Here is a 22,015-nt window from a genome sequence, read left to right as displayed (position 1 = left end):
TGGGTGGAGGAGATGAAGGCGGCCATGCCGCAGTGGTCCGAGGAGATCGACGCGGAGGTGGCACGGCAGAAGAGCGCCCGGGAGAGCGTGAGGGAGATGGCGAGGAGGCGAGAGTGGGAGGTGATGAACAAGGCGAGCTTGGACGCTGGTGGTAAAGGATGTGAGCTCAGTGACGTTCCCTTGCGGAGGACGAGGTGGTATGCTGATCGAAGATCACGTAACGAGTGGAAAGGTGCGACTAAGATGGATCAAACAGGAGCTAGTGGTGAAGACGCTGCGAAAAAGACACTAAGGATGAACAGCCGGAAGCTGGGAGTGAGATCAGAAGCACCGGAAGTTAAAGTAGGCCATGCCAAGCTGGATCAAACAGTCTCGAAAGCTAAAGTTGACAAATTCGATCAAGACAGCTTGAAGAAACGAAGAAGTGACAAGGAGAAATTCAACCAGAAGAAGCCGGAAGGAGGAGAAGTGAAGGCGAGAGGAGTGGAGATTACCAGACTGTTTAACATTTTCACGAACAGGGACGAGAAAGCGGCTGTTGCTGCGTAAGTAATAATGGAACAAAACCTCTCAAGTTTACAAGGCAAGAAAACTTTCACCTTTTGAGATCACAAGTACTGTGCTATGTCGCCTATTCCTTGCGGAGCTTCCATCCCTGCGCGCATCGCCTCTCTCTCCTCCCTGAAAACCTCGGTTATCACCACCTCCGTTGTTGTTAGCAGTGACGAGATACTGGATAAAAAAACGCGACATAAGCCAAGCTTTCTGGAAAGAAAAAAAAAAGTACCTTGCAGCATCCATGAGAGCTATTCTGATAACTTTCACTGGATCTATAATCCCGGCTTTGATCATATCAACGTACTCACCTGGTTTCCATCAAAAACTCCCTTAAAACGCGAGACCACAGGAGTAAATAGCGTCTTTTACCTGTGGCAGCATCGTAACCAAAGTTTGGACTGCTCTGCTCGAGAAGCTTGGACACCACCAGAGCGCCTTCGACGCCAGCGTTTGCAGCGATTGTGTGCGTTGGTATCTGCAGAAGAAATTAAAAAATTGATATTCGAGAGCTTGTTTTCTTTTTAAATCACGAACCTTTAGAGCGTTCTGGATGACTTGAACTCCGATCTTTTGATCAAAGCTTGGTACACTGAGGTTTTTTAGCTCGTTAGCCGCATAGAGCAATGCAACTCCACCTCCTAAACATAGTGAGAGTATAAAATGAAAGCATCGGTGGTTGCTTACCAGGAACAATGCCTTCTTCTATCGCTGCGTTTGTTGCGTTAAGCGCATCCATCACGCGGTCTTTCTTTTCCATGACTTCTGCTTCACTTCCGCCCCCAACCTGGCACAGCATCAGATAAATGACGCACGAATAGCAAAATGCTTCCACCTTTAACATGGCCACTCCACCGGATAGCTTTCCCAAACGCTCCTCCAGCTTTTCCCTGTCGTACTTGGAAATCGCAACAGGTATTTCTAGCCGGATCTGAGAAAATAGAAGCATTAAGACCATCGTCACGAACTGTTTTCATATTTAAAACCTGCTCGCAACGCTCTTCAATGGCTGCTTTGTCGCCTCCTCCATTTAGGATAATGGTGTCTTCTTGAGCAATTGTCACCTGAGAGATCGGTTTACCGCAAGTTCAAACCATTGGAGCAACGGACCTGTTTTGCCGTTCCGAGCATATCAACACGAACATCCTCAAGCTTCAACCCCATCTCGTTTGTGATTAGCTGCCACAAATTTGGTTCGAACACCACATGACAAGCCGTGAAGTAACAGCTTACTTGTGCACCGGTCAAAATACCGATGTCCTCCAGAGTGTTTCTCCTATTTTCACCGTAGGCTGGGGATCTGATGGCAGCTACCTGAAAGCTCGACGTTTAGAAAAGAAGAGAAGAAAAAAATAACAAACAAACAGAAGAAGATTCTCATACCTTGAGTCCACCCCGCATTTTATTCACGACTAAAGATGCCAAAGCCTCGCCTTCCACATCTTCAGCAATAATAAGTAGAGGCCTTTGAAGCTGAAGAAGCAGTCATTTTGAGACCAGGCATAGAAAGACGGATCCAAATGAACTAGAACTACCTTCTTGATGATCTCAAGCACAGGTGCAAGTTTCTGTGCGCTTGAAATTTTGTCAGGATGGAGGAGAATCAATGCGTCTTCAAACTCCTGCAAAAGCTCGGCAAATCAAGCAGGTTCCAGCCAGCAAGACTCGCATACCGCTTTTTGCGTCTTTGCATTGGTGACAAAGTATGGCGATATATATCCCTTGTCTATCTCCATCCCCTCGACAACAGTAAGCTCGTTATGGAGTTTTTGACCATCCTGCGAAATGAAATGTTAAAGCCAGAAAAAACCATGTAGGAAGCTGTTCTAGTACCCAGATAGTGATCAATCCCTCCTTGCCAACTCTTTCCATAGCTTTAGCAACCAGATCGCCAATTTCCTTGTCACCATTTGCCGAAACAGTCGCGACCTGCGCAAGAATTACGAACATAAGCCAAAAGGAAGCACAGCACAAACCTGTGAAATCTCCTCGGAAGTACTGATCATCTTAGCCCGATTTTTAAGATGAAATACCACGTGATCGACTGCTAGATTAATACCACGACGGAGTTCCATTGCGTTCATGCCAGCAGCCACCAATTTGCAGCCCTCGGTGAAGATTGCACGCGTTAAAACCGTGGCAAGGGTCGTCCCTGCAACGCCATCACTGTGAAGCGAATGAAAAAAGAAAAAACATCGATCGAAAACTTACCATCTCCAGCAGCATCGTTAGTTGATATTGCCACGCGCTTGACAAGGTCTGCTCCAACGTTTTTCATCTTATCCTTGAAACCAATGGCCTTGGCAACCGTGACACCGTCTTTGGTAACTCTGGGAGGTCCATACTTATCTTGCTCGATGATCACATTTCTTCCCTAGCAATTTCAAGTATCAGATGAACGAACGATGACAATCCTACACTCCAGAAATTCTGTTTTTCTACCTTTGGACCCATTGTGACTTTGACACAATCCGCGAGCTGCTGGACACCTTGAAGCATAAGTAATCTCGCCTCCACACCATACTTGGTGTTCTTGGGGATAAGTCCATAGTGTCTCGCAAGGAACTACGATGAAACAACAAAAAATCTAAGATAGCAAAAGAAAAATTGAGGGAAACAAACCTACCTGTGCTTGTGTCTTGGATCTTAGCAACCCAGCAGCGAGAGAATTTCGTTAGCTCTCAGCGGGAACGAAATCTCCAGTTGCTTACCTGGAAATCAAGGCGCCGGCTACCTTGTACATGATAAACCCTAAACCCTGAGAATTCGGGGACGCAGCGCCACGCACTCCCACTGCTCCGCTACATTCCTGTCGATTGCCGAAGAGAAGACGAGATCATCCCCGCGCAACGCAATCCCGCGACGATGGCCACGACGACAACGAAGACAGATATATTCCCTTGGAATCAAATAACTCATAGCATATTCTTTGAAAGTAAGAGAATATATTTTTTCCCTTAGGTAGTTTAATTAAGTTACGAAGCTGAAAGAGTCCAAAGTCTTGGGGATACATGGGCCACAATAGCATTCGCAAGAGTATCAATCAATCCAGGGCCACTGTCAAAGGAGGACTTCCTTGTGCCTCCATCCGCAAATCTCCACCCCATGGATCAAGTTTGGACGAGGAAGTCCAGGGCAAGCTCACTTTCCAGATCCGAAAGGAAGCAACTCAAAGTCGTGGTAAACTGATATTGCTATCAACCAACCTCCCAGACTTGAACATTTCCGGATCTGGCCGGGCCTGGGAAACCCTTCCTGTTGATGAGCATTGTCGCCTTTGCTGAAATCTCAAAGCCTGCAACTAGTCGAGGCTCCGGGAACGTGTGTGGGATCAGCAGCGCTAGCGGAAATGTCTCCTTGATTACAGGTTCCCAAGTCGGACTCCTCCACCATTCACCGCACTTTCAGTCTCTTGCATCCATTCAGGACTGTGAAGAGGCTAGGCCATAGCCCATTCAATCACGGTCAAACAATGTCTCCGAGCCACCAATAAGTAAATCCTAGGCGAGCAAAGAGAGACTTAGCTCGATTAATAAAGAGTTTTCACTTGGCAGACTCTGGGTCTGGTCGGGGCCGTTGACTCGCACCTTTGTCATTTCCACAAAGTCTGGAATTTCTCCAGATCTTTGCTCATCCAAAACATTGTCCAGGAACGCATCCATCTTCCAGCAGGCTATGCTCCATCTGGGGAAATAATTTGCTATGGAGAACACCGCGACTCCACAAAATACCGCGCCTCTGGATCATCACCAGAAGTCTTGGATCAAAAGTAAGTCTTGTTCATGAGGATGTGGGTCATAACATTGAAGCCCAGTGATCTCAACTTCCCTTGCAATGCCACTGGTTGATAGCCTTGGCGTGCTTGGCAGTGAGCTCCCACAGCTCGTCCCAGATGATTTTGGTTTGGTGAAGGAGGTGACACTCCTGACCGTGAAGAGCTCCATGGAGCACATCCTTCGAATGTTCTTGTACTCACCCTCCAAGTAAGATAAGCTCTTGAAGTTGTACATGGAGATCTCAACGGCCACCCTGGGTGGCCTGCTAACTAGTGAATGCGGCATCGTGGGTCTTGAGGAACAGCTACAATGAGTGGAATGGATCCCAGGAGCAAGTACATGAGGGATCCAAACTTCTGTTGCTATCTAATATGAACTATATTAGTGTCAATATGAGCTTAGTTTCATGTTTCAACTCATATTAACAAAACATTAACCAAAGGAATTGTGAATGGCCACAACTCTTGTTTTCCTAAGATGAATACAATATCGTCTAAAGTGGTTTTATCATGAAATAACAGGCACTCTACAATTGCCACCTTAGTGTGTGAATAAACCCCCACAGTCAACTATGAATTTCCCGAATCATCAATTGCTGACGTTTTGGGTTGTTTAGCTTGCTGGGCAAGATGTTCACCAAGCACAACATCATTACTTGTGCAACAGGTGTATGTTGCTGTAAGTAGAAACTCATAACAAAAATAGAAAACTCACAAGATGTTTGCTAGGCATAACATCATTACTTTTGCAACAGGTGTATGTTGCTGTAGAAAATCCTTGTGTTATAGAGTTCTCAAGAAAAGAGTGAATCACCATGCTTAAGCTATCCTATATCAACCTTTAGGCAGGAAAAAGATATTTGCAACAAGAGAGTGTAGGCCAAGTCAAACAGTGCATCTCTTGGTGGAAACAAGCAGTCTATCCAGTGCCACTGGAGTGAAATCGGCTGAGCTATAGGAAGCAATGAATGTGCTCCATGTCACTACGTCCCTGGCCTGCACTTTCATGGTGTTGAACACCTCCCTTGCAGCTTGGAGCAACTCACACTTGGCGTACATGTTGAGGACCGCAATTGCCACCTTGGTCACCTTGGCAAGAAGTTGGCCATCGTACCACATTGCAGTTCATGAAGCATGTGTTTCCAAGGTTCTGGAGCCCCCCTTGCAGTCCGCCTCCCTAATAGGCAATCACCAAGCTGTTCTCACTGCTCCCACTCACTGTCTCAACTAGGTTTACGTAGTTGACATCATCAAGTTTCATGCCTCCCAGATCCGTGGCACAAAAGGTGGCAATTGATGCCCAGCTTGGCCATACGCCAAACAATGGTGTTTCATGACATGGTGTCCCACTTGTTCACTTCCATGGTCATCACGGTGTCTCGCTCATCCATTGCATTGAAGGTGGCATTTACCTGCTTAATAAGCCTGAGCTGAGCATACACCCCCACCACAACACCCTGCGTAGAAGCGTTCAGGGTGTTATCACTATACACCACCAACAGGCTTGTCCATGACACCAGATCCACTCCAGCATCTCCAACTTCATTTCAAGAGCATCTCCAGCCCAGCTGTAGCCTATAAGCAAGGCGTTCCAAGCCATGACATCCCAGCAGGCCATCCTGGTAAAAACTTCCCTAGCCAGCTCTAGACTCTTGGGACTGTTCTGCTGCTTGGCTAGAGCCATCACAAACATCGTCCAAGAGAACAAGTCCTGGTGATAGCACACAAATCCTAGAAGCTCTCTTCTCCAAGCAGTTGCATGACGAGCCACTAGGCTATGGCATGGAGGGCGACATTACAAGCCAATCTTCTCCAGGAGTTGCTCCAACACAACCAAGCTCCCAACTGTGACTTTCTTCTGACGGATTTGAGAATGAAAATATTGTTAATTCTCTTCTTTTCCCTCATCCATTATGTATAGTTGCCAGAACCATATGGCTTCAATTTTACCTAGTTTGGCTACATTTTTACTACAAGATTTACCATGGATTTGATTTCAAAGACGCTCTTATATTGAAGCCCTGTAACTTATGATTTTCAGCCATTATAGAGAAAGCATTTTCCATCACGGGGTCCTTGTGTAAATTGTGGAAGTAAAACAAACTCCTACTTTGGAACAGTACTAGGTGTTGCATGTGGTATATAAAATGTGAATAGTGAGTGCTTTCAATTTTTTGTTAACAAGGTTCCTGTAGGTGTAAGACTCTCCTAAAATTTGATTCAAACACTTCTTATAACACTTAAAAAACTTTCTGGAGGTAAGGTAAAGGAACAATGTTAAAAACTTTCTAATTGTATTACAGGGCAAGCTAAAGATAGCCATTTGATATATGTTGATTAAATTAATTTTGTGTTACAACTTTGAAACTTTTTAATGACAAGTGTAAATTTCTGAAACTTTACCATTTAGTAATGTATTTTTTTAAATTTTTTTTGCCATGGATGCAGCTAAAGCCCACAAAGTGATGATTTTAACTTCACTTAAGGTACATATAATTTTCCTGCCTCTAAGCAAAATATCATTGATTCCTCTCATGGCTCCCTATAGCTCTTTCTTGATCCAAGCCTATTAATATCATGCATTTGCTATCTCTTTATATTTAATGAGGAGTATATTGTAGCGCACCTGAATTTGGAGCCGAACTCCAAGCCTGTTGCGCTACGAAACGAGGGTCCGGTGCAATCCCACGAGCATCAGCTCCCCGTGTCCAGCACCTGCACGCAAAATGGTGTCAGACGAAGTCTGGCACAATTTTGGCATACCGGTGGCCTAACGCAAGGAGGAGGGTACTTTACCGACTAGAGCAGCGTGGAGCTTGGGCTTAGACTCAAGCCGGACGCAAAACAAGGAGTGACACAGCCCAGCGGGAGCCAAACTAATGTCTCAGGTGGTCGGACATGCATTCCAACCACTATCCCTACTATACATTTGGAACCCCCCACAGCCCCCCCCCCCCCCCCCCCTTGAGGGACACACGCTTTGGGCTTTCACCCCAAGCCTCCCTTAGTACCAGGAGTTAGTCTCTGGGACAAGTCCGAAACTTACTAAATATGGAATGTCCTTAGATTACGAATTTGGACACGGGACGAACACCATTGTGTTCAGGCCGATCTCTACATTTCGTAGATATGCCAAATGAGCTAATCTAGACACTTTCCATAAATAGCATTTGGGACCGAAATGAGACCAACACAAAGGGTATGATAGCAAGGGTGTTTGGCAGACACGGTAAGCTATCATCTAGCGAATATTGAGGGACTAGTCTCAATATCGCGGGGGTTCCCAACACTAGCAAATGCAAGTCAACGAATGAGTTTCTCTAACCAGGTCAAGTATGCTTGACAAATAGCATGTAGGAATTCCGTCCTTATGCTCATCTGGTCAAGTGCACATGCGATGACCAGTTTCTCAACTAGCTTGAGTGGAGACCATAAAAGGAACCAGCAATACCGACCTCCTGTGTAGCGCACGTGGTTTTGACCCTTTATCCTATGGTGATTTACCATAGGATAACACCACGAAGCGGAACCTAAACCCTCTTTGTGCCACGTGACAGATGCCACGTGTCCATGCCACGTGTCCATAGGAACTCGAGGTTCAGGGCCTTGGGCCACTGAACGAAGGAACGGTGCCAAACTCCCAAGCGTGGAGCCAAGGAGTGATGGAGCCGGACCACGGAGCAACTCCCGAGCATACAGCCCAAAGAGCGAAGGGACAGGGGCCCGGAGCGACTTGGAACAATCCTGGAGCAACCAGCATCCCAATGCCAGGACCAGCACGCCAAACGGAGCCAAACGGAGTCTGGCGCTATTTCGGCATACCGGTGGCCTAACGCGAGGATATGGGTACTCCACCAACTAGCATGGAATGGAACTTGGGCTTAGACCCAAGCCGGACGCAGAACAAGGACAGGCACACAAGTGGGAGCTAGACTATGCCTCAGGTTGGTCAACCATGCCCGATCTACCCACTATCCCTACTATACATTTAGAACCCCCCACAGCCCCCCCCCCCTTCAGGAACACACGCTTTGGGCTTTCACCCCAAGCCTCCCTTAGTATTAGGAATTAGTCTATGGGACAAGCTTGAAACTTACTAAATATGGAATGTCCCTAGATTGTGAATTTGGACACGGGACGAACACCATTGTGTTCAGGCCAATCTCTACATTCCGTAGATATGCCAAATGAGCAAATCTGGACACTTTCCACAAATAGCATTTGGGACCGAAATGAGACTAACACAAAAGTATTCTAAGTAAGTTATCATCCGATAAACTAGTATTATAGTATAGGAACCACCAAAATCATCATAATTGGTAAATATAGGAATCACCATCCAGCAAAAGTCAATAGCAAGTATATCATCAAGTAAACTTAATGATGAAACTTAACTACCAAAGATGGCAGACAGTATGCGAAACAACTTACTAAAGATAACTCAAAGAACACAAAGTATCATTGACTGGCAAGCAAGATGCTCGCGAATGTATCACCCAAAGGAAATAACATCCAAATCTATAAAAACTAGCTCGAGCAACAATCAATAGAATAGAATGAATGTGGTAAGACCAACAAACACTCATTCCTGCCAACTACCACAAAAGCCAATCTGAATAGATCCCAGCTAACAATACTAAGGAACTCAAGTTGCCTAAGCAAGTGTCAGCAACATCTTATAGATGCCTCAAACCCAAGAGACCAATCCAAAGCAAACCACAAAGAACATGTGGTATTGCGAAAAGCCAAAAGCTATCAAAGAGAACAACTAACCATCATGAAAGATCATCAATCATCCCATCAAAAAGAGATATGCATAATCATCATCAAAAAAGGAATCCACCATCCGAAAGAAGCGAATCATTCTATATCAACAATAATCAAGCAAATCCATTTGATAAGGATAATCAACTATCCTAGATGATAGTCAATCATCACCAATGATTGCTAGATGCAAAAGCTAACTTCAACATTGAAGCTAATGAGCCAAGATGCCTTCCCCAACAACGTCTAACAAATGGAACAATGAGCATAAAACTCAAAGAACCAAAAGCTCGAAGAAATCTATAGCTAAGTCTTGCCTAACAACAATCACAAGTCTTGCATGAACTAATTTCAATGCTAAAGAAGAAATTATGGTGCAACCCACAATATCTTCCTCAACACATCCATAAGCTAAACTTCACAATGCCAAAGCTAATGAAGAGCATATCTGCATCAATCCAAAAGCTAAGCATAACAAAGCTATGCTCAACAAGTGATCACCAAACGATCCTCCATGAATCCATCTATAGCAAGACGTAACTCACTTCATAACAAGCACAAGAAGAATCATCAATGATCGATATATTCCAACTCAAATCCAATAAAGATTCAATCACTTCAATATCGATCACCAACTCTTTATCTCGTAAAGCTAGTATAGTTCATGACTAAACCACTTTTCAAGGAAAAGCCAAGGCTCAACCCTCTACTAAATAATCTCGTCTAGAACATGACTAACTCAAACTTGCCACTCAGTTCGTTAGAACGTCAATAGAGTCGCTAACTAGTAAATGCATGAATGCCAATAACACATAGCTATAGCCAAATCATCAACACTATCTTCATCAAGACTAATGAAACTCAATGTCAATCCTAAGGATAGACATCTCATCTCACTTGAATCTCAACATCAACAATGTCAACAACAAGGCATCACTTCAATGCCATCAACACTAGAACAAAGCTAGAAGAAAGCATGAGTGTATCACCACTCAAGACTTCCTAGCAACCAAGCTAACCAAAGTCAAAGATACTTTACTTAGTATCCAAGACCAATCTTTCAGCAAAACTCATTTACAAATAACACATCATCAAGGAGTGATTCACCACATCCATGACTCAATGAAATCCAACACTACGAACCAAACGTAACCAAATGATATCGACAGAGGTAGAGTCAAAATGCCAATATGGAAAACCCACGTAAATGTAACGACACGATCCTCCGCAACACCATCCGGTAAAGCAAGCCCACCACTACTAAATGTTCATCGAGTGAAGCAAGTGTCAACAGTCCTCGACTAAGTTTACAGGTAATCACTAGTTGCAAAGCAACCAACAATCACCCTTCAACTTGCCTTTATAAGACCCAAACACTAAGCTCATGTCATCGAGTCATATACTTGTCCAATATAAACGTAATATCTCAGTACAAGATAAAGGTTCATGGACAAACACGAACTAAATGACCACTCAAATCCAACTCAATTGCAATAAGCTCACCAATGCATTTAGCCACTAGCTCTAAGCATGTCATAAAGAGGCTAGCTATGCATGATCATCACTCAGTCGCAACTAAAGTGAAAACCATGAGATGGACTCATATCGGTACACAACCTCCACTTAGACAAAGCTATATTATGGGTACCAACATCTCAAACTCAAACAACTAAGTTGGACATCACTATCCCCAACCAAGGCACAGGGCCACCAAGACCAAGTCAAGATCAGTGAGAGCTCACTACTCTCATAGAGTTTAACGGAATGCAAGGTGCAACCTGCCACCAAGCATAACGCTATAAAAGAAAGGCACAAGGGTCACCTTTCTAGAAAAGTGCAACAGCCACTTTTCTACATCAACTCCAGACTCTATCCAACTCAATTGCTCTAGCTTCAAAAGTCAGCATCCCTTTCAGGCCGCATCATACAAACTACTTACTAAGGTCTAAGCCAACCTAAATCAACTCCAACCCCTTCACTAGTTTGTACTGGCTTACGAAACGGAAAGGTTTTCGGACAAAGTGATCAACAGATCAACTATTGGAAAAGCCTAAGAAAATTTATGGAAAATTTTCCATTCTAGAGAAAGAATGACTCTCAGTCTAGGAATACAAAATTTCAAAACTCAACCAACTTCCTCCTACTAACAACTTCACATAAGTTCACCTCAACACAAATTCTCAAGACCCAATAGCATGCTTAAGCATCGAACATCTTTTGCCCATTTTTCAACATCCAACACCGACATCCTCAAAATGCAAAGTAAACATCCAAGGCTTGATCACGAAGACCACATCTTCGGATATCTACATTGCACTAACACTCTTCTTTAACCACTTTCAGGATCTAATGTGAAGCCAAAACACTAATAAGAAAAATGACATGGAAAATCAAGCTCTAAGGAAAATTCCTCATCACTTGAAGAACAATGCCACTTCCACTAACACAAGTGCTAGCGATGTCAATGCCTCAACTACACATCGTCTCCATCCAACAATCTACTCCAAGTGTTAACGGAGAAACTAACAAGCCATAGCAAGTAAATGCTATAACCCTTTCCCAACACCTAATGGGCAAACTCAAGGAAACAAGGTACCAACTTAAGCTTTAGCATAATGGACCACCACCAAGAATCCAGTCAAAGCTACTACAATGCTACTTCGTGCAAGTAGACTAGCTTCACTATCAACCACTTTGGGGTTGATCATCATTTAACCAAGCAACTTCGTAAACACATTGTTCACTATCACATAGATATGATATAAGTATCACAATGACTTGATCATCAATTGAGCAACACCACGAGCAATGCCAATGTCATTACTTCAAAGGTTTATGTGACTATCAAGTGCCAACTCGATTCGACAAAATGCAACATAAATGCCACACTCCACCGATAGAGACTTATAACACCCAACACCACTAACTTTTGTTCACAACATGGATAAGCTCATGCCACTCTCTTTCCGACCAAACTCAAAACTAAACCAACACCAAGCTACTCAAGGAGCAACAACAAAGTTCCCCGGAAAAGAATTGAGCATTGCAACCCAAGTCTTCCAATAGCAAGCCTAGACAAAATGGTATAGTGCTTCACTGCTATCCATCCCACAACTCACTATTTGTAAGACCATCATCTCCAACATGCATCAAGGTAGGGACTCTTGATTGCATAATATGAACACGAGCAATGAGTCACACCTCGTTGCAAATCATCTCTCCAAGAAGAGAAGATGATTTACATGTTTGACCCTTCGTCCCCGATGACTCTCTTTTCGGTCTCATCTTTGACTAAACCTCAAGCTTGCTTTCACATTGCCTTCAGTCCAATCCAAGAAAAGTTTATGAGAGAGCACGGCAATGACTACTTGAACCAATAGACTAATCCCTATAGCCTTAATTGATCCACTCATAATCATGCCTAGGAAGGATCCACTAGTGCCGTGCTAAACAGCTACGGACCAGCCTATTTGCCACTCATAACAAACTCAGGGAAGGTTTGCTTTTACCCATGGTACATGGAACAACTCATGGAACCACTAGAACAACTTATGGAACCATTGATAGGCTAACATTAATCCTGCCAACTCAAAGTGTAACCTCGAGTTGCTAATGTGCCTCACTTACGAGCCCAAGCGTAAACTCGTATAAACGGAACAACTCAATCCCTCTTGTGAGCGCAAGCTCAAGCTCACAGAATATGGTACAATAAGGTAACCAAAATCCATACCCAAGGAACAATTGCGAAGCTTTTGCACCCAAACGTGTACCCACTCGGATCATCGTTTTTATCTCTGCGTATGCAACGAGACTAGTTGCCCAATCTCATTGTATAGTACTCGCTGAGACTCATCCTCTGATACCAAATGTAGCGCACGTGGTTTTGACCCTTTATCCTATGGTGATTTACCATAGGATAACACCACGAAGCGGAACCTAAACCCTCTTTGTGCCACGTGACAGATGCCACGTGTCACATGCCACGTGTCCATAGGAACTCAAGGTTTAGGGCCTTGGGCCACTGAACGAAGGAACGGTGCCAAACTCCCAAGCGTGGAGCCAAGGAGTGATGGAGCCGGACCACGGAGCAACTCCCGAGCATACAGCCCAAAGAGCGAAGGGACAGGGGCCTAGAGCGACTTGGAACAATCCTGGAGCAACCAGCATCCCAATGCCAGGACCAGCACGCCAAACGGAGCCAAACGGAGTCTGGCGCTATTTCGGCATACCGGTGGCCTAACGCGAGGATATGGGTACTCCACCAACTAGCATGGAATGGAACTTGGGCTTAGACCCAAGCCGGACGCAGAACAAGGACAGGCACGCAAGCGGGAGCTAGACTATGCCTCAGGTTGGTCAGCCATGCCCGACCTACCCACTATCCCTACTATACATTTAGAACCCCCCACAGCCCCCCCCCCCTTCAGGAACACATGCTTTGGGCTTTCACCCCAAGCCTCCCTTAGTATCAGGAGTTAGTCTCTGGGACAAGCTTGAAACTTACTAAATATGGAATGTCCCTAGATTGTGAATTTGGACACGGGACGAACACCATTGTGTTCAGGCCGATCTCTACATTCCGTAGATATGCCAAATGAGCAAATCTGGACACTTTCCACAAATAGCATTTGGGACCGAAATGAGACTAACACAAAGGGCATGATAGCGAGGGTGTTTGGCAGACACGGTAAGCTATCATGTAGTGATATTGAGGGACTAATCTCAATACGCGAGGGTTCTTGTCACTAGCAAGTGCAAGACAAAACGAGACGGGAACTCCTTACCGGGCTAAGTATGCTTAGCTAATAATACGTAGGAATTCCGTCCTTATGCTCATCCGGTCTAAGTACACTCGAAATGCCCAGTTAACTCCACTAGCACAAGAGGGACTGATAAAGGGTCCAGCAATACCGACCTCCTGCCATCATGGCAGTAAGGTAAGAGTGTCCGTAAGGACTAGTCGACAGGTAACTTTCGATACCCGAAGTCATATGCGCGACATCCTGCCATCGTGGCAGTAAAGAAAGAGTGCCCGTAAGGACTGGCCGACAAATATCTTTCGATACCCAAAATCACATTCGTGACACTCTCCCCCCCTTGGGGAAGATCGACGTCCTCGTCGATGCATACCCGAGTCTAGCAAACCGTCAAGGAAACAACTCCAAAAGTTAACGGAAAGCACACTATGTGGGAAACGCACCGACTTAAATGAGTTATGGAACGACCTCTCCTCTACGTCCAAAGACGTTAAGACTCAGACACCCTCCGGCCGTCACCGACAAGGAAATGACTAGCAAAGTTAGCCACCCTTGCTGCTCCAAGTACCACTCGGCTTACAAAGGAATGATACATCCCTGCCCGCAGGGACATAGGGAGAGGGCCAGAGGCCCAACTTCCCCTGAGCAAGAAATCAACCCCGTCGGGAAGATTTAGATAACTACTATAAACTGGCAGATTAAGTTGTTTACATGACCACGCCCCTTTTCGAAAATGAGTCATCGAGAGAGAGGTGGGGACTTGTGATCAGTCTATAATAGTTATCCCCATGGTTATGGATTGGACCCATGCACCGAAGTGCCGAAGTCAACCTGCCAAAACTGACCCAAGTATGAATGAACGAGAGAAACGACATTTTGATTTATAGAAATATATTACTTTATTGATTTGCAAGATTGATTACAAGATTTACAAAAACTAATCTTTATTACAATTCTCATACTCCGTGACAAGCTCACGAGCATGTGTAAGATTACTAAGAGGTTCCCAAGTTGATTCACAGGTCGGGTAACCTTTCCACTTAACGAGATATTCCTTTGCACGACCACCACGTTTCCGGCGACAAGCCAGAATGCTTTCAACTTCGTATTCAGGTTCACCATCCACAACATCTGGTGGCAGACGAATCTCCCCTTGACGTGCATCATCCATAGTGTAAGGAGCCAATAGATTGGCATAAAATACATTATGAACATTGGACATCTCCACAGGCAGATCCAACCGATAGGATACATCACCAATGCGTTTTAGCACCCGATAGGGTCCAACATATCTCGGCAAGAGCTTCCGAGACAAAGAACCCTTAATGTTCAAGTTTCGGGAAGATAGCCACACCTGATCTCCCACTTGATAGGATACATTCCGACGATGCTGATCCTTATCACGTCGATACCTATCCTGAGCTTTGCCCATCGCCTTGGTAGCTTTAGACCAACCTTGGCGGAGCTGCTCCGCATAAGTTTCAATGGCTGGGACCAACACTTCAGTCATTGGTTTCGGTACAACAATCTGTTGAGGAACCCCACGAGCATTCCCTTGCAGCATCTCCCATGGAGAACAGCCGATAGCGCTGTGAAATGTGTTATTATAACATATTTCTGCTGTGTCCAAATGCTCAACCCAGTCGAGTTGGTCCGCCGCAACATAGTACCGTAGATAATCCTCAACTTGAGCATTCACACGTTCGGTCTACCCATCAGTTTGAGGATGATAAGCCGTACTAAACTTCAACTTGGTACCAAACAACTGGAACAGTGTGCCCCAAAACTTCCCCGTAAACCTTGAATCTCTATCTGAGATCATCTCTTCAGGAAGACCACGAACTCGCACTACTTCATGGAAAAAGAGCTTTGCTGCTTGTTTCGCATTCACTGTTCCCACAGTTGGAATGAAGTGTGCAATCTTTGACAACCGATCCACAACCACCATCAAAGTATCATAACCCTTAGACTTCGGCAAGCAAGTGACGAAATCAAGTGTCACACTTTGAAATGGCCATGCCGGTGCTGGAATGCATTGCAACTTTCCAGCCTGCTTCTCAGCTTTGCGCTTACATTGCTGGCATATAGGGCAGGAACGGACATAGTCCACTACATCGCCTTCCATACCAGACCAGAAGAATCCCTTTTTCAATGAAGCTAGAGTCTTTCGCTGTCCACCATGTCCCGCTGCTGGAACATCATGATGTTCCCGCAGAAATAACTACTGAAGATCCTTAGAGGGAAGATACAATCTTTCTTGCTTATAGAATATAAGCCCATCCCGAACTGAGAAGTGAAGTTTCGCATTAGTGCGACTAGCAACTTTTGCTGCTTCGCTACCAGGGCTCTGCTTCAACAACCCCGCACGGCATAAGATTGCCTTCGCCAATGGATCACTTCCATATGAAGCCCGAACGTCTTCCAACCAGTCCGAACTGATTGCCGATATTGCCCGGAATTGAGCTTGACGACTCAACGCATCCGGAACAATATTGTCTTTACCAGGTTTATATATGATTTCAATATCATATCTAGCAAGCTTCTCTTGCCAACGAGCCTGCTTCGGTGTAAGCTTAGGCTGTGTAGCAAAGTAGCTTAGTGTGTTACTATCTGTATAAACCTTGGTGTGTCCACCCAAGTAGTGTCTCCAGTGTTCCAGGGCCGACACTATAGCAAATATCTCTTTCTCATGCGTTGGCCATCTTCGTTGGGTTTCATCCAATTTCTTGGAATAGAACGCAACGGGACAACCATGTTGCCTTAGCGTAACACCAACCGCTTTGTCACAATCTTGCTGCAACACGGCACCAATAGCATAGCCAGACGCATCACAATGCACTTCGAAGGGTTTATCAAGATCTGGGATCCTGAGAACAGGAACCGTAGTCAAGATCTCCTTCAACCGTACAAAAGCACGCTGACAAGCTGGTGTCCAATGAAACGGAATACTACTCTTTGTCAACTCAGTTAACGGAAGAGCAATCCTTGCGAAATTGCGGACAAACTTGCGATAGTATCCCGCCAAACCGAGAAAGGAACGAACATCTGATACAGTGGTCGGGATTTCCCAAGACTTCACCGCTTCCACTTTCTTTGGATCGACTTCAATCATGCCACCACCAACTATATGTCCGAGAAAGTTTACACGCAATTGACCAAAAGTGCATTTACTTTCCTTAGCATACAGTTTGTGTTCGCGCAACTTCTGAAACACCAGCTCCAAGTGTTTCAAATGATCCTCCAACGTTTCGCTGAAGACTAGAACATCGTCGATGTATAGGACAACAAATGCATCCAAATAATCTCCGAATATTCTATCCATCATAGTGCTGAACATTGCCGGAGCATTGCATAACCTGAATGGCATGACAAGGAACTCATAAGATCCGTACCGAGTCTTAAAGGCTGTCTTCTCCACATCCTGATCCGCCACCCGTATCTGATGATACCCAGACCGTAAATCAAGTCGCGTAAAATACTTAGCCTTTAAGAGTTGGTCAAACAAGTCATCAATGCGAGGCAAAGGATAACTGTTCTTGACCGTGATCTTATTGAGTGCCCGATAGTTAATACACATCCTCATGGTTCCATCCTTTTTCATAACAAAAAGGATTGGTGCTCCATAAGGTGACTTGCTGGGTCGGATATGACCTTTGTCAAGAAGCTCCGTGAGTTGCTTCTTGAGTTCAGCCATCTCTTTGATGTTCAATCGATACGGAGCTTTCGTAGGTGGTTTAGAACCCAAAATAACCTCAATCCGATGATCAACCTCACGGCTAGGGGGTAGCCCTGGTGGCAAATCCTTCAGGAAAATATCCTGATTCTGTGCCAACAACTCCAATATCTTTTTTGGTACAAGATCAACCCTGTCGCCAATTCGAACAGAGTCACCCACACTCTCCGCTTCCATCACTTGAACCCAAAAGGTCCGACATCCCCTCTTAGCTGCTTTTTGAGCGGCCCTCGCAGTCAGAAACTTTCCATCCCAATCCTTTGAGGAACGCTTTTGCAACTGGAAGGACACATCGGGTCGTCCTTCGGATTTCAACATGATACGACTTTGTCCAGCACCATAAATCCCTTTTATATACTTGTTGAAGAAATCCATACCAAACACCATCTGAAAATCTGGTATCTTCAACACTACCAAGTCCACTCTTTCTTTCCACTTGGATATCTTTATTGGAACATCACTCACAAACTTTCTGGCTACTTGCCCACCTTCCGCAAACCGGAAGTGCATAGGCGACATTTGCTTAGCATTCAATCCTAACAACTTAACTAAATCTTCGGATATCACGCTGTGCGTAGCTCCCGTATCAACCATCACTCGGATTCGGTGTCCACGGACAAAGCCTACCAGATACATCAACGGATCAGTGTTTGCATTGACTGCAAGAAAAGTTTGAGGAAAGCAACGAAAGTTACTCACCTCTTCTTCCTCATAGTCTGCATTGACCAACTCGTCAACCCTTTCAGCTTCATCACCACCGTCTTCCCTCATGACGTTAACTCAAGACCTTGTCTTATGCTTGTTGGGACAATCCAAGGACCTATGTCCTGACTCTCCACAATGGAAGCAATGACCCACACTACCCATTCCGCTAGGAGTAGGTTTTGCAGGTTGCTGCTACTTGTACCCACCAGGAGGAGGAACAGAGGGCCTAGGGCCAGAAGAAGCTGCTGGTGGTCTCCAACCACCACCACCTTTGTTAACCGTTGCTTGTGAGCCTTCAGGGCGGAACCTACTTTCCACCCTCTGTTTCCGATCACCTTGTTTATTCCCAGAATTCCTATTCTTGTCCGAGTTACCAGCATACGGTTGCTGATATTGTTCCATGAGCGAGTGACTAAAGGCAACTTGCTGCGCTGCCTCCTTACACTCCAGATACGTCTTCGGCTTAAACTTCAAAATCTCATTGCGAGAAAGTGAACTTAAACCCTCCAGAAAATAACTCCGAGCATCTTCGTCACTCATATTTGCAATCATAATGCGCTTCTGAGCAAACACATTAACGTAATGCATGAGATCCCCTCGCTGCTTTAACCGCCGTAGCTCCGCGCGAAGTCTCAGACCAAGATCATCCGGCAAGTATTCCTTATGGATACGAGATCGCATCTTGGTCCAACTTCTAGTCTGCCCTTTTTTAGCACACACTTGGCGCCACCAAGTTTTGGCATGATCGGTGAGAAAGGATTGCGCGCATGCAACTTTCGTACGATCATCTACGTCTGCCGCTATGAAGTAGTTCTCCATATTGTAGACCCAGTCTTCCAAAACCTGATAGTCCCGCATGCTTCTGAAGTTGGGTGGTTTTGGGGGCTTGAACTTTGAAACTCGTGCAACCGGGGGCAGCTGCAGAACTTCATCGTCCTCAGAACTTGAAGAGGAGTCCGGTTGCTTAGGCTTTGTTGGTTTAGCTGCCTCAGCTTCTTTCTTCCTCTTCTTGTTCTCCTTCTTTAATTTGCGAATCTCCTTTCGCAAATTCTCAATCTCAACTTCCTGAACCGTATGCTGCAACGCCGCAGCATTTGGCTCTTCCTCTTCCGACTTAGCCTCTGCCTCTTCCGCAGCATCTCTAGCAGGAGTTTCCTCCTCTCGATTCGCCCGTCTAGAGGTTTCAGCGTCATCAGCACGATTCCGTTTCACCATCCCGCTAGTTGCATGCATGCCTCTATCAGTAACTGAACATGCATACAACGTTCTTACCGAATGGTGCAATCCAACTAATCCTACACAGGTCGCTTCGGATCTACTAGAAAAGTCTCTGCGTATGCAGCTTGAGTCAGAAAATCCAACAAAAGTTGGATAGGAATCGCTGAGACAATCCCTCTAATACCAAATGTAGCGCACCTGAATTTGGAGCCGAATTCCAAGCCCGTTGCGCTACGAAACGAGGGTCCGGTGCAATCCCACGAGCACCAGCTCCCCGTGTCCAGCACCTGCACGCAAAATGGTGTCAGACGGAGTTTGGCACAATTTTGGCATACCGGTGGCCTAACGCAAGGAGGAGGGTACTCCACCGACTAGAGCAGCGTGGAGCTTGGGCTTAGACCCAAGCCGGACGCAGAACAAGGAGCGACACAGCCCAGCGGGAGCCAAACTAATGTCTCAGGTGGTCGGACATGCATTCCAACCACTATCCCTACTATACATTTGGAACCCCCCAAACCCCCCCCCCCCCCTTTGAGGGACACACGCTTTGGGCTTTCACCCCAAGCCTCCCTTAGTACCAGGAGTTAGTCTCTGGGACAAGTCCGAAACTTACTAAATATGGAATGTCCTTAGATTGCGAATTTGGACACGGGACGAACACCATTGTGTTCAGGCCGGTCTCTACATTTCGTAGATATGCCAAATGAGCTAATCTAGACACTTTCCATAAATAGCATTTGGGACCGAAATGAGACCAACACAAAGGGTATGATAGCGAGGGTGTTTGGCAAACACGGTAAGCTATCATCTAGCGAATATTGAGGGACTAATCTCAATATCATGGGGGTTCCCAACACTAGCAAGTGCAAGTCAACGAATGAGTTTCTCTAACCAGGTCAAGTATGCTTGACAAATAGCATGTAAGAATTCCGTCCTTATGCTCATCTGGTCAAGTGCACATGCGATGACCAGTTTCTCAACTAGCTTGAGTGGAGACCATAAAAGGAACCAGCAGTACCGACCTCCTGCCATCGTGGCAGTAAGGAAAGAGTGCCCGTAAGGATTGGCCGACAAGTATCTTTCGATACCCAAAGTCACATTTGCGACATATATTCACCACTCTTGGCCATAACAGGAATCAAACCTTGAATTAAATTTCTTTCATTTCCATTGTTTTAGTATTTTATTGGTAAATTCTTCATCTCCTCTTTTCTCAATGACAAAATTCTAAATTTTTTTAACTCACCATATTATTTAATATACAAAAAAGATCCATATAATAACTTCAGTATCAAAAAGTCCATAACAGTCCACAAGATCCAAATTTTCCATCTCCTAAATGAGAGGAACTCCATTGCTATTATCTATGGAATTGAAAAATTTCATCTCCCAAAATGGGAAAAATGCCATTGCCATTGTTTATAAAATCCAACATTATTTCTTAAATAGGAGGAAATGTCAATCCCATTGCCAAAAATTTCCAATCTCTTATATAGGAGGAAATACCATTGCTATTGCCAATGAGATCTAAACTGTTCATCTCTCAAAGGAAACTCCATTGCTATTGTCATTGAAATTGAAAGTTTCCATCTCCCAAAAAGGAGGTATATCACTTGTGCCATTGTAAAAATCCAGTCTATGTACCAAAAACTTTTCAATTCACTTAAATTTTATTCATAAGAAAAGGTCTAGATAAGTTTATCACTCTTTTAAATTATAAACATACCAAGACATACCAAGAAACAATGAGAATAAAAGAAAATTAATACTTCTATGTTAAATGCAAAAAGTATAATCCAGAACAAAATTAATGCACATCGAAAAACATAAAAGAGAAGAGAGATATCATAATGCCTCTAACACTTGAAACTTCCAGGGAATAAATGTGCCCGGGGAGTTGACCCAAAGTATGTTGACTCAGGTGCCGACTCACGAGAGTCACGGGAATCGAGCAAGACAAGCATGGACCTCCCAGTGTCATGGTTGTGCAAGCCATGCCAAGGCCATTGGTTTCACGGATAAAACAATTTGCCGGATTGATTCTCTCTATTGTATATTCTTCTTCATAAAATTACAAGCTTTCTAGAGTTGACTTTTAGAGGACAATTTTTTCCACTCAATTGCTGGAACCACTCTTCTAAGTTGTTCTAAGGCTTTCTTGACATTAAAAAGGCAGCTCTGACATGGAGAAGTGACTAAAAATAAAGAGTCACATTGAGATGTTGTTAGCTATTGTCCTCGTTCTAACTCTTGTGTTTCTTGATCACACAATGGATTTGGAGCAAGCGCGTGAACGCCCCACAGAAGTTATTCTATCACCTCTTCAAAAAGTTATTGACATGAAGCTATGTCAAGTTCATATTGACATGGTTATAGTTCATGTTCTCGCTATATAATGATGGAGGGAAGAATGATGCAAAGCAGAGTTCTACATCCTAGCGTTTTTTTCTACCTTTGGACCCATTGTCACTTTGACAATTCCGTGAGCTATGCGAAGACGTAAATATT

The 22,015-nt window shown here is 44.7% G+C and overlaps 1 protein-coding gene across 4 annotated transcripts; it reads right to left on the bottom strand.

The window, feature by feature from the left end:
* Positions 1–538: 538 nt before the first annotated feature.
* Positions 539–21,977, bottom strand: LOC9635413 (chaperonin CPN60-2, mitochondrial). Of its 4 annotated transcripts, none has more exons than XM_002966992.2 (18): positions 3,267–3,466; positions 3,182–3,200; positions 2,998–3,120; positions 2,767–2,929; positions 2,532–2,707; positions 2,389–2,484; positions 2,229–2,333; positions 2,091–2,177; positions 1,939–2,028; positions 1,789–1,869; positions 1,666–1,734; positions 1,542–1,619; positions 1,391–1,486; positions 1,243–1,342; positions 1,093–1,196; positions 928–1,033; positions 788–866; positions 539–732 (listed from the first exon to the last, which is right to left on the bottom strand). In XM_002966992.2, the coding sequence occupies exons 1-18, from the start codon at positions 3,296–3,298 to the stop codon at positions 609–611; spliced, it is 1,728 nt and encodes a 575-aa protein (XP_002967038.2). In that variant the 5' UTR covers positions 3,299–3,466; the 3' UTR covers positions 539–608. The 4 variants fall into 4 exon arrangements, with proteins under 4 accessions (XP_002967038.2, XP_024528051.1, XP_024528052.1 ...); XM_024672283.1 differs by having other exon boundaries at positions 2,767–2,924; positions 3,267–3,402; XM_024672284.1 differs by lacking the exon at positions 788–866 and having other exon boundaries at positions 539–681; positions 3,267–3,341.
* Between the last annotated feature and the right edge of the window lie 38 nt (positions 21,978–22,015).

Source organism: Selaginella moellendorffii, unplaced genomic scaffold, assembly GCF_000143415.4.
Source record: "Selaginella moellendorffii unplaced genomic scaffold, v1.0 SELMOscaffold_8, whole genome shotgun sequence".
Taxonomy (NCBI): Eukaryota; Viridiplantae; Streptophyta; class Lycopodiopsida; order Selaginellales; family Selaginellaceae; genus Selaginella; species Selaginella moellendorffii.
The sequence above is the reverse complement of the archived record's forward strand: the minus strand, read 5'-3'. Positions and strand labels throughout refer to the sequence as shown.

Coding starts and splice junctions, on each gene's coding strand:
- LOC9635413 (XM_002966992.2), bottom strand. CDS start 3,298: ATGTACAAGGTAGCCGGCGCCTTGATTTCCAG. Junction 2,334..2,388: donor AGGGATTGATCACTATCTGG/GTACTAGAACAG, acceptor TTCATTTCGCAG/GATGGTCAAAAACTCCATAA. Junction 1,620..1,665: donor TGCTCGGAACGGCAAAACAG/GTCCGTTGCTCC, acceptor CCGATCTCTCAG/GTGACAATTGCTCAAGAAGA.